A 13748-nucleotide genomic window follows, 5' to 3' on the forward strand; every position below is an offset into this window, starting at 1 on the left:
GACGATGTCAAGGTATATGCAGGAGTTTGTAAAACCTTGACATTGTGGTGAAAAGTGAAAGGTGACATAAGAAATTTCTATGAACCTTAAGTATCTTTTTAGGCCAAAGTACTTATTTTACTGCAGACCATAAAAATTCAAGTCTTTATTTTACTTGTGAGCGATCATGTTGATTCATAACAAAGACATGTATATATCATAGCTCATAAATCTACTTACATCAGCAATTTGTTTTTTCAGCTGTTCATTTTCAGCCAGTAATCTTTGGTGTCTCTCTTCTTCCTCTCTACTGACCAGTGAGTCTGTTAAACCTGAATTATCTTCTTCATCAGCTGAACTGTGACGCTTTACTTCAACCATCTACAATATAACATGATTTCATTGTTAACTTTGTAATGGTACAATCAAAGCACTCAGTCATCCTCCAAGAGAGTCTTGATTTTGATCAATGGCACCTGTTTTGGAAGTTAGGCAGATGGGAATAAAGAGCCTGAGGTAATTCTTCAACCTATATGGCCAACCTGATGCCACTATGTATCTGTGCTCTCCTACCTCTATATAATGCAGACAGCATTCTTTTCAGAGAATTAAGTTGAACTGTGATGATGTCTCTATCATTTAAGAAAATGATTTGCTCATTAGTGAAATTTTAATATCAAAAATTATTTTATGCATTGTATTTGATCAATTATAAATATGAAGGCCTACACACAAATATTGTACTCACCTTTGGTACAAACAGAAGTCCCATTGATAAAAAGCTACATAGAACAATAGCTAATGAGATGAAAGCAAAAGTAGCATCTTGTTGATGTCCTATTATTAATGTTATTGGTGCTGTGATGACACACATAACCTACAAATATATTTCATTTTATAAATACAAATTACTACAAATACACCATAAGTATACAAAGCCAGTGTGTAATGTATAGGGTAGTGTATCTTACAAGATGGTAAAAAGGGTGCACACTATATTCACAAATTATATGATATACATCAAAACATTTTTTTTTTATACAGAATACTGGTACAAGTATCAGCTTTCCTACATGAACATGAACCACAGCAAGTCTAATTTCACAATATTTTTTGAACAATAGATCAGAAAAAATGAAATGAATAGAGTTTAGCGTTTTACTTTTCTGCACCTAATTGGGCTAATGAAGACATGCAATATCATGCATGCAGTGTGCAATGAGGGAAAATTTTGCCAGGACAGTGGAACATGAAATAAACAAATGATAAACTTACTACTACATTATATATTCCCATAGCAACAAATTTAGAATCATTGACTTGTTTTAACTTGACACTTCTTAGTTCATATGATAAAAATATACCAAATATCAATAATATAGATTTATAACCAAATAATACACCTACAAATAAACATTATATAACATTGTCTTAAAGAGAAAGTGACTGTCAGCTTAATAAAAACAGGAATAAAGATTAAATCAGTATCCCAATTCCTTATAATATATTGATTTTTACTAATATTATGAATTGAATTTTTATCTTGACATTAATGACATTAAAGATTAATTCTTATAACTTTTTTTTAAAATCAGTTTGATTTTCAAACGATTTTCACCATAGTTCTCAGTTAAAATTTTGTTTGTTAACAATAATATAGTTGTAGATTGATCAAAACCCCCATTTTTATATATTGGCAGCTATTGCAAGTTGGCAAATCACATATTAAGATAAGTTTATTTGTTTCAGGTTGAAAATCATTTAAATTCTTACCGAGCCAGATAGACAGATGTTCAGAGTAACAATGTTCTAATTGTGGTAATAACTTAATATCTTCATCAGTATTTCGTGGATTTTCTAGAGGAAAAAATTCCAGTTTTCTCTGTAATGGATCCATTATCTGCCATATTGTTAAAATAGCTACATCTAATGCCAGGAAGATACTTAATACTACATGAACTCCCCACTCCTGAAATAATAAGTTAATAACTCTTGGTGTACTCAGACACATTTTTGACTAGTCATCGACTGCACAGTACAAAAGTTGATGCATCACATTAAAGATTAGCGTTCTATTCACTTTTTATGTTATACCAATTTTCTCTACACCTACTCATGTTTGCACGTCAGACATACAGAACAAGCAGAACTCATCAATCAAGCCCATGTTTTGTGAGAATCACACATAACATTTACTTCAGTTAACTCTTAATACACAGAAATATTAAGCAGTTTGGCATATTAAATCTTATATTCTTTTCTCTTTGTGTGATAAGGCTAGATTCAGTGGCGGAGCTGAAAGGGGGGCAGAGGTGTTAGCCTCACCCCCTCGCAGCCCTGAACGGAAGTTTTTCGGGCAAAAATCTCATAACTAGGTTAGAAATTCAGGCAATCTCAGATATTTCGCCCCTGCCCCCCCTCTTCGGACGTAAACCGGCTCCGCTACTGGCCAGATTCCAACTTTAACATTTAAATAAAGTGATTGAAAGATATATACCTTTCTCTCTTTTTTTGAAGCTGTTGTTAATTTGTGAACCATCCAGACCTTAGCAAACATACTACCATATCCTAGAGTAAATCCTATAGATAGAATCCATGCTCCAACCTACAATCATAAATTAACCTACATCATAGTTGTCTTATTTAAAAAAAAAACTTTTTTCCTGATTTCAAAGAAAAAATCTTTTGAACTTGCAGATCTTAAAGTCATACAAAAATCTGTATTTGGCTCATTGGTTAAACATCATATTGTAAAACTGAGAGGCTGTTTAAAATACATACACAATAACACCAAAATTTATCAATCTGCAGCCTTAACTTAGTTTATTTGACAACATGAAATACATCTACAAACAGGACTGACCTGACATTTGAGAGAATATTTATCAGCAGGTAGAAATTTACCATCTAAACCAACCATAAATATACATAATAAACATATCATACACCCAATACAGGTTATACTGTTAACTAGAGGCTGAGACAATGCTATAATCCTGTAATATATTAAACATATCATACACCCAATACAGGTTATACTGTTAACTAGAGGCTGAGACAATGCTATAATCCTATAATATAATAAACATATCATACACCCAATACAGGTTATACTGTTAACTAGAGGCTGAGACAATGCTATAATCCTGTAATATATTAAACATATCATACACCCAATACAGGTTATACTGTTAACTAGAGGCTGAGACAATGCTATAATCTCTATAATATATTAAACATATCATACACCCAATACAAGTTATACTGTTAACTAGAGGCTGAGACAATGCTATAATCCTGTAATATAATAAACATATCATACACCCAATACAGGTTATACTGTTAACTAGAGGCTGAGACAATGCTATAATCCTGTAATATATTAAACATATCATACACCCAATACAGGTTATACTGTTAACTAGAGGCTGAGACAATGCTATAATCTGTAATATATTAAACATATCATACACCCAATACAGGTTATACTGTTAACTAGAGGCTGAGACAATGCTATAATCCTGTAATATATTAAACATATCATACACCCAATACAGGTTATACTGTTAACTAGAGGCTGAGACAATGCTATAATCCTGTAATATAATAAACATATCATACACCCAATACAGGTTATACTGTTAACTAGAGGCTGAGACAATGCTATAATTCTGTCATATATTAAACATATCATACACCCAATACAGGTTATACTGTTAACTAGAGGCTGAGACAATGCTATAATCCTGTAATATAATAAACATATCATACACCCAATACAGGTTATACTGTTAACTAGAGGCTGAGACAATGCTATAATTCTATAAAAGACAAAAATATGTTGAAATTGACTTACCTTCTATTTCTATTGGTATAATTAAACAATAAACATACAACCCCAGCTAATATACCCAGTGAGGCCACACCACACATAGAATAATATAAAGCAGGGGACACAACTCTTAATGAATTCACCACTACTGTATGGTCTTTAGGTATTTTACCACCTGAAATACAAATTTTAATGCCTTGAGTATTGTTCGATATTTTAATCAATTATGTAAAATACAAGAAGCATAGAAACTGAAGGTAAACTGACATATCTATTCTCTTATGCACTGTCAAATAAAATAGGCTTATGTTGAATTTGCGCTCCGAATCCACAGTATAAGGGTGCAATTTGCAATAACAACAAAAATCAACATCTCTGCATGTATTAGTGGTCTTTCAGTGAGCTTCAGCAATTCCTTTTTTTCTTCTTCTATTTATATTTTGTGCCATGCCTGATGTACAATAATTAGCAACCCTTTAAATTTTGAGGGGAATCTACTGTTTTACAGAACAATTTAATCAGTTATATAATGAATTACTTACCTTTCCATTTTTCTTTCCCAAACCAAGTTAAATTATCAGCTACACTGTCATAATAGCCTAGTTTATGATATGTTCCATCTGTAATATTACAGAACAAATTAATTGAATCATATGAGTAAGACCACACAGCAGGGCTTTACATGATTTATAACCAACATAAACCAATTCAAAAATGACATATATACAGTTTCATTTTATTTTTTTAAATGTTTTAAAATTTCAATTTCAATTCGCACCATAAACAAAAAAAACTGGATAATTGTAGGAAGACAACTTACTTATCATTTGTTCTATCTGAGTCCAGGCTATTCTATCTCCTTGAGACGAAAATGCAACATTACCCTAAAAGAGAATTAATATATTAAATTAATAAAGTAAAAATTGTGTTATTATATCTATATTGAGCATGGATGCTAGTCATATGTACAATGATATATGGATCCTCCTCATTTAAATCCTTTACTAATACAAGATAGCAATAAAATATCTCCACCTTATTGGACTACTGTAGATGAGGAATGGCTTGCAATGTAGAAACTTTGCTAGGTGGTATTACTACAGCCTGCTGTAGTTCCATTTCTCAACTCAATCTGATAACAGGATGGGGGTGGTAATTATTTGAACTCTTTGAACATTAAAAGCTAACATTGACAAAAAAGAAGCTGACTTACAGAAACACCAAGAAACTTTGTGGAATTCATGGCTGAATAAATTTCATCAGTTATATTTTTATTCACATAATCAAAATCTAATAAGCTTAAATTCTTTTCAGCTAATCTGAAAAAAAAAAAAATTATTTCATAAAACCTTAACTAGGTCCATGTTTCCCATTTACTTTAAAAGTATGACAGGTTTCTAAAAAAAACATTATATAAAAAAAAAATTTTCACTCTTGTGATTCAAAATATACACAAAATATTACAGTATAAAACCATAATGAGTCACTTTTTAACAATGGCACATTCACTTGAGAGACCCTGATCTAGGCAATGCATTCAATGAACACTTGAACACAATAAAGACATCATGATACTAACCTGACAGCAGTTTTATTTAAAGCTAAAGCCATAGCCCACACAGCATCATAGGCTAGAGGTGCTTCAGGATAACCAGTCACTAAACTAGTATCTGTTATATTCTTTTCATATCTTAATTTCTCATCTAATCTTCTAGTAAACTCTGGTGCTGTCTACAAAAACAGTTTTCCATATGTCATTAACATGTCTTCTTTGTGGTGCCAGACACCAATTATGATACTGATAAGATTTTTGAGTTATTGTGGAAGAACTTTAAAATATTATCAAATACTATATTAAATTCTGCACATGTACTGACCAAAAAACTTTAGTGGTTCATTCTAGAATAAAAAACAAAACTGAATCAAATTTCTGGTTATTCAACTTACTTAATACCTGATTGCCATAATCAAAACATTACAAAATGAACACCTACCATTCCTACATCTGTCATAGAAGAGTCTTGATGAAGAATAACAGCTTCAGTAGTAAAATGACCTTCTAAAGCCTCAGCCAACTGATCTCCTGTACAATTAATACTGTCTAATTTACTCTTATACCAATTATCAGGGTACCAACCAATTAATAACCAGACATACTTCTTACCATACAGTTTCTCTTTATATACCTACAAAATAAACAGCTTAATTTATATCTGAAATATCTTGATAATAAATTAAGATAACACATCAGAAAATAAACAGAGACTAGCCTTTAAAATTCAGAAACAACAGGCAAAAATGTAATAATAATATTGTGTATAATGATAACCCCTTACCAGAGTGAAAATTTCAAAACATTGTTTGGTTGTAAAATATTTTAATTCCAGAATAATAAAGCATCAAAATACCTGACAAAATACTTTTCTAGCAGCATCTTCATAAAATAATCCAACAATAATCCTAGCATCTTGTCTCTAAAATAATAAATAAAATGAAAAGCTCTTCCTGTAGCAAGTTAGATTGTTAGGTTCCGTGGTTTTGAATCCTGATGCATGGCCAGTGCATACGAAAGTATGCCTACATTTAATATAACATTCCAATAAAAGCTTTAAAGAGAGATATTAATAGATGGTCAACAAGGTCCAACACAATAACAAAACACTCAGTCAACTACATGTTAATCAAAGTGATCAAATGATGTGTAAAATATAAAATACCTTCAAACTTCTAACAGCATTAACAGGATCTGTAAGAAATGTTTGTGTTGCTACTATATTAATACCTGCTGCTTTTACACGTTTAGACAGGTCCTCTTTAGTCTACAAAACAAATGAATAATGCTAGAAAGGCAATCATTATCTGTTAAAGGAAAATTAAACTTGAATTTTTTACATTTGGGAAATTCAACATTTAAAATATTAATGTACCGGTACAAGTGTTCTTTCATTCAGTTTTTATTAAGGCATTTAACTCAAAAGAGATATTAAAACTTTAATTTGTAACAAAAACAAAATCATGACAGTCCTTAATAAGTTCAGTGTTAGTGAGTATTACAAGCTAATATGAAATTTAAAATAGCTTACAGATTGAAAAACCTCTTGAGTATCCTGTATAGTTGCTATTTTAGTCCAGCCAAACTTCTGGAATATTTTAACTCTGGTAGGATTGTGAAGTGTTGCTGATGGATGGGTTCTAAAGAATGTAGGAAATCTTTGTCTATTTGATAAAGCTGGAGAACTAGCACCATATGCTAACTGAAATAGCAATAATATAATCATGACAACACCCTAGTGACTATCACAAAGGTTAATTATCAATCTAATTATTGATAATTAATTGTTTAAAATAATGGAAATTCACTTAACCTCCTGAAAATTTCAACTGAAAATGTCCTTAATTTTGGCTGAAAATTGTCATCTGTGATCTGTGTCATCAAACTTTCTTATGAACCCAACAGTAGCATTTTGAAGCAGATATTCTAATTCACATAAAAAATGATTGGTAAAATTCAATCAACATTCCACAAACATGCAAAGATGTCACATAAATTTCAAATTCAAAAGAAAATCTTACCACCACTAGGTTCCACATTTTAGCAGCTTGAGCAACAAATGTTGAGACAATACTACATCCACTGAGCACCATTAATTTCACTGGTTTAGTATACAGTAAATTATATAGAACTTTAGTACCAAGACCTGGCATACACTGAAATAGATATTAAGGTTTTTAGGAGTACCAAGAGACAGGATATTGAACTTTTTCTAGAAAATAGAAATAGTGCATATTAGCATATAATTTATCTTTTACATCCAAATTAATCCAAGGATACCATCACTTAGATATAACAGTTCTTATTTTAACTTGACAATTATGAAATGAGGTCAATAAATATTGGATATTAAAAAAAAAAAAATTTGTCCATCAGTATCAAAATTAGACTAATTACCTGACTATCATCAAAACTCATTTCCAGTTCATAATCTCTTAAAATATCACTTCTATTATTGACATCTTGTAATGCCATCAATACAGCAGGTAGACAGGCCTGACCACCAGCCCAACTACCATTCATAGGAAATATACCACCAATAGACAGCTTCTTGTCTTTCAAACTGTAGACTTGTAGAAACACTACACTGACCAAAATCAATTTGTTCAACCCCATGATGCTTTATGTAAACATAAGATTAATGAATAAGTCTTTTTAACCTATTGCAGCTGTAAATAAACAAGTTTAAAACTTTGTAAAAATTGACCGTATCACATACTTGACATTATAATCAGAAAGACTCAACAATTCAATTCATTCATTAATTAGCTATGATATAGCACCTGCTAAGTGCTGTATAAAAAGCAGTCATGTTCGAAATAATTAACATACTAAATATCTGTCCTGGCACCCCACATCCGAAAATCATGGATATTCACATACAGTCAAGTAACTTAATTTCGTGGAAACCTATTATTCGTGGATTTCCGGAAAGGATTAATAATTTACATGAGCGACCTTGCGCGACCTCGCATTAGTTTGTTTTGATAAACATGGGTTTTATCTACAATATCAGCTAGTAGAATGAATCCAGTAGTTTCAAGCAAGGTAAAATGTAATAATGTATACTTTGACAAATACAAAATGGCGGATTTCACTTATTACCAAACGATATCGGTTGAATTTCCTTATAATCCCAAGCGGTAATCGGAATTCCAAGTGTCGTCTGCTAGAATATATTCCAATGAATGAAGTCACGTGATCAACTAGCGGATTCCATGTCAGCAGAAAATTTCTATGGAACACAAAGTGGACCGTATTCTTATGTTGTTTCAGTGACTTTTAGCAATAAATCACGTTACGTATCTTATTTTGTCAGTCACTATTTTTTTTTTTAAATCTTGGTTCTTTGAACGAATTGTCACTAGTTATAATGAATTGATATTAAAGATAAATACTAAGAGAAGTTAATTATACCACCCGGTATCCATACTTATATTATTTTGTAGAATATCTGAGGAAACATCTAAGACATAAAAGTATTTTTTTCGTTTTTTTAACTTTGACGAAATTCAGTGTTGAATCCTTATATCCACGAAAATAGGTTACACCACTGTACTGGTTGTTACCGGCTTTTTATTAGGCCATCATAGGCTCTATGGGGGCAAGGCATGCCTCTGGTTAAGTTTTTAAGTTGTTATCTAAATATTACTTTTAGCATACTTAATCAATTCCATGTGTCCCTTATGATTTAAAAAGTTGCAATATCTATATTTACCTATCTCGATCTAGTCTACTTTCGATTTGTTTTGATTTGATATGACTTGGGGATATGTAAAAGGGCCAAAGTCACTAATCATCGACAGAAAACTTATGTCTCGTCAACCATTTTCGATTCAATTAAATCAGACATCATTTCCGTAATGTGGAATAGATTATTGAAGCACATTATNTGCGCAGTCGTCGAAATATCTTAATAAATTATGAAAATTTAGCTTGTCACTAGATTTGTTACGTGAAATACGTCATCAAAACTTGAGAAGTACTTTATTTTAGGAAGTCATTGGAAGTAGAACAATAAGAAAACGAAATACTTATAAAATCTTATATAACTCATTGGGTCATATTCTCAAGCAATGCATCTAAAAATGTTTGATAAATAAACGCTTTTATCCTTAAGCTATAATTTCTGTTTAATGATTTATAATTCAATTTTGATTCGTTTTATTTCATCTTTGGTATTTACAAATTTAGGAATTAACATGTGGGTTTTGTTTACATTCTGTATAACGAATCTCAGAGAGAAAGTAAATCAGTAAAAAGTCCGCGGTGAAATCTACATAAGGGTCATAATGACCAACGATAAGTATGTGTCGTTTTAATGGATGGGAAGGGTGGCTTTATATACAGAGATCAAAATCAAAAGATACACAACTGAAATCCATCTTCTCAAACTTCAAAATCAATTTCTCTTTCAATTTTCATCACTAAATACTGCTGGAATTGACAGTCCAATCTAGCATGCTACTTCTTTTTCATCTGGTATGGAATTGACAGATATATTCAACTAAAGGACGAAGTGACCTTTATGAAACCTTTAAGAATCTTTTGATCTTAACATTTTTCAGGTGTATTGATTGTAATGAAAACCTAGCTAAATATACCTGTCCAAGGTGCATGATTAAAACATGTAGTTTGATGTGTGTTAAAAAACATAAACTAGAGAAAGATTGTAATGGTGTAAGAGATAAAACAGCCTATATATCTATTAATAAATTCTCAGAAACAGATCTACTAAGTGGTAATTTTTATTTTTTATTCAATAGAATAGTTCAAATAGCAATAAGTGTTGACAGATTATGACAGTGATAGAGCAGCAGTAGCAGCAGCAGTTGAAATAGTCCAAGTTTGCTGGCTCAGAAGCATCAAATATATTTTAAAAAGTTTATATGATTTTGAATTGCTATTGATGTCAAAATAAGAACTACAGCACAAAATGTATCTTAAATTTGTTTTATTTGAATTTGTGATTTGAAAATGTGATTAAAAGTGGTTACAAGGGTATTTTTTATTGTAGATTATAGATTATTAGAAGATACAGCCAGGAAAGTGAGTAATGCTAACAGAGATGATTTAAGATTAAGAAAAGATCGACCACATCCAGTGAGTGTATTTAGTTAAATATAACAGATTATATGCTACATGTACATATTGCCTAAATATCATTTGGCCTTGAAGCCACATGTCCGTATTCCATAGAAAAATAAGTACAACTCTTAGTCCTCATCAGATTAAATGACAAAAGAAGTTGCTTGTTATATATCTTATTTTGCAAGTTCTTTATATCAAATCATTGTAGAGATTATGAGTTTTCTGGTATTTTCAATAACAAGAACATATATCACATTATTTCAATGTCCATTTGAAAATTTGAAACATTTAACAAACAAGTTTAAATTGAATGTTGTAGGTAAATCAGTTAATAAAGATGGCTAGGGAAAGACAAACAGATTTAAAAGTTTTACCTTATCCAATGTCAAGACGGAAAACCAATTCAACTAGATATTTATTTAGGTATGTTTATAATGATATTGGGAAACCAGAAAATTTGATTTAGGATATACTAGATTACTTCTGTCCAAATTAAACATGTTTAACTTTATTGTCTTGACACTGAATTGCTCTTTGTTTTATCATAAATCTTTACTTTGTAAACAAGGCCAGTGCTTTCATGAGACTATGTTCTCATCGCCTTCTAACACTGAATATTAACAAGGAGTATGTTCTGAAACATAGTAATATATCATTTAAGATTACACAGCATGAACTCTGAGTAACAACATATTTCAGGATCTGTTTTAATATTTCGCTCTAAAGTTAGTGTACTGAGCACTATTTTAACAGTGAAAATATTTTGTTTATTATTGAAAGGCATCTTGTAGCTTAATTATACAAATGTATGTAATGTTTCAGAGATAAGGAAATATCATGGAAAGTGGATCTTATTTTTCCTCAAGCTAATGTCAGTTATACAGAAACAAGGTAAGGCTTACTGTTGTTCATTTGGAAGGTAACTGTTAAGTGCTGATTGCAAATATGAAGAAAAATAGAACTTGTATGCGTACTGGAAGAATATAAGAAGCCAGATTTTGTAATGATATTGATAAAGTCTCCCTAGGATCCTTTCAAATACTTTGAAATATTCATGAAGATTAATATGATCATAATTGTATTGTATTGTATCATTATATTGTAGAGTAAATGAGAAGAGAACAATAGAAGAGATATTAATAAAATATATATCACAGACTGAATCAGACCCTGTTATAAGACAAAAACTAAAACAATATGTTAACAGTAACTCTGATGATTATAAGATATTTTTACTGGTAGAAAATAGACCTACTAATGATACCAGGTAGGTTAGGATTATATTCAACAGTAAACATTTAGCAATTGTAAGTAGTGGTATATAGACATGAGGATGACAGGAGACAGGAGAAACATGTGGAAAACTTAAACCAGTGACTGTTGATCCATTAAGCTGTATATATCTTTCATGAGAGTTTATATATTCATGAATGACACAAAGCGAATGCAGCAAAATTGCTTTAGTTTTGAAAAGTTGCATGTAAAGGTTTATCTTATGTAGGTCATGATTGAAATCTTTTTTCTATAAAGGTATTGTGAATTGGATAAAGAGAAGTCAATAAAAGATAATTTATGTGGTAAAACTATAGTAGAGAATCCTAGTTTATATATTGTACTGAAAGATGAATGGTCAGAATACCCTTTATTATCACACGGTAATATTTATGCATTTATATCTATATACAGAGCAATTACCATTCCACTGAACTAACAAAACACATACGATGTAACCTGTGTTTAACTGAAAAGCTTTCCACCTAAGCACGTCTTTAAAATAAAAAACAAATGTTGCGTCCATAGTGTAGACATGAGACTTGTCAAACTTTAGTAGGACACATTGTGAAACTCTGAGTAACACGTTTCAGGTTCTGTTTTAATATTTCTAATTATGATTCAGATAATTTTGATTTTACTGACTATTTTTATATGAAATGGAATATTAGCTTCAAAATAGTTATGGTCAACATTTTAACATAATTGGATTTGTTAACCAGGCACCATCTTAAATCTCATGTATTTATTTCAGAGGAAAGTGAAGAAGTCAAGGAGAAAATTGAAGCTAACATGTGTAAGCCAATAGAAAATAACAGATTTAATCGCCGGCGTAATTTTTACAAAGATAAACGTCAACATCACAGATATAAAGACTGGGATAATGATATTCAGAGTACTTGAATTAAATGTTTTTAAATTATGGTTTTGTTAAACAGTAAGCTCAGAATGCAGTGCCATCATTATACTCTTATAATATTAATTGTTATAATGTTTCTTACTGTTCATTGCCTGTATATATAATTATATCACTCTACTATTGATGTATTGATCGCTATAATAACAGACAATGTTTTAGTGTATGAACTTGAATTATCCATTTGGATAGGTGAATTAAACTCATAAATGCACCAGAAATGTTCTCTACAGTGGCTTTGAGGGAGTCGCAGTGGCTCAGTGAGTAAGACGCTTGCTCGCTAACCTGAAGGTTCAATACTGGCATAGGTAGAGATAATGCCTTCAGATTTTTTAACCAGGTTTCCCCCTGTCAGTGATGCAGGTAAGAGGCGCTGACATGGCAAAAGCATCTAGTCGTTCGGATGGGACAATATACCAAACCCCGTGTGCTACGGGCTGTGCACGTAAAAGATCCCTCTACAGTTGAAAATCGAAAAATAGCAGGCTAATGCCACTGTCCTGGCAAAATTTCCCTCATTGCACCCTGCATGGCAATTCCCGTCTTCATTAGCCCACATGGTGCAGATGTAAGTAGGATGTAAAACTCCATTCATTTCATTTCATTTTACAGTGGCTTTGAACAAGCAAACCCTTTTCTATGTTCTTTTCTTTTTAAAAATGTCATCCACTTTTAACCCTAGTGTAGTTTATCTTTGATATGAACTTTTTTGATACTTAAATAAAAATCTGAGAGTAATGATAACTGAACTGGAGTGTTCTCTGAAATGGAAAACAGAGGTTTGAGCTGACAATTCTTTTGGTTGCATATAGCCATGCAGTACATCTTGTCTGACAGTCAATTAACTCATTTAACCATGTTATCACTGCACAGTCCATTTACTCAGCAATTTAGTTTTAAGTTAAGATTCACTAGGGACAAACTGAATAAAGCAGGATCTAATTCTCTTAGCTTTACCTGGCACAAAATTCAGCACAGATTAAAGATGATTTTATTGATTTAAACAGAGCACAAATAGACTTTGATGATTTTAACAGAGCACAAATAGAGTTATAAGGCTTGAATTGAGAATGGATAAATAAAGTATGAGATTGAACCGTTTGAAC

The 13748-nt window shown here is 31.3% G+C and overlaps 2 protein-coding genes across 2 annotated transcripts; one reads left to right on the forward strand and one right to left on the reverse strand.

Annotated features, from left to right (window-relative positions):
• Nucleotides 1–174: 174 nt before the first annotated feature.
• Nucleotides 175–7979, reverse strand: LOTGIDRAFT_141127 (hypothetical protein; the record flags this gene model as incomplete). Its single annotated transcript, XM_009050801.1, has 17 exons — nt 175–360; nt 728–856; nt 1255–1382; nt 1753–1948; nt 2477–2584; nt 2843–2975; nt 3836–3986; nt 4354–4431; nt 4632–4695; nt 5025–5130; nt 5391–5542; nt 5806–5997; nt 6220–6285; nt 6529–6630; nt 6895–7065; nt 7385–7519; nt 7761–7979. The coding sequence occupies 17 exons, from the start codon at nt 7977–7979 to the stop codon at nt 175–177; spliced, it is 2316 nt and encodes a 771-aa protein (XP_009049049.1).
• A 1938-nt stretch (nt 7980–9917) lies between these two features.
• On the forward strand, nt 9918–12165 carry LOTGIDRAFT_141139 (hypothetical protein; the record flags this gene model as incomplete). The annotated part of the gene is made up of 6 exons (XM_009050802.1): nt 9918–10104; nt 10381–10466; nt 10774–10877; nt 11277–11345; nt 11560–11721; nt 11985–12165. Coding segments are annotated over 6 exons (789 nt in total), but the record flags the coding sequence as incomplete, so codon positions are not given.
• Nucleotides 12166–13748: the final 1583 nt, after the last annotated feature.

The sequence above is a fragment of the Lottia gigantea genome (assembly GCF_000327385.1).
Source record: "Lottia gigantea unplaced genomic scaffold LOTGIsca_156, whole genome shotgun sequence".
NCBI classification, from domain to species: Eukaryota; Metazoa; Mollusca; class Gastropoda; family Lottiidae; genus Lottia; species Lottia gigantea.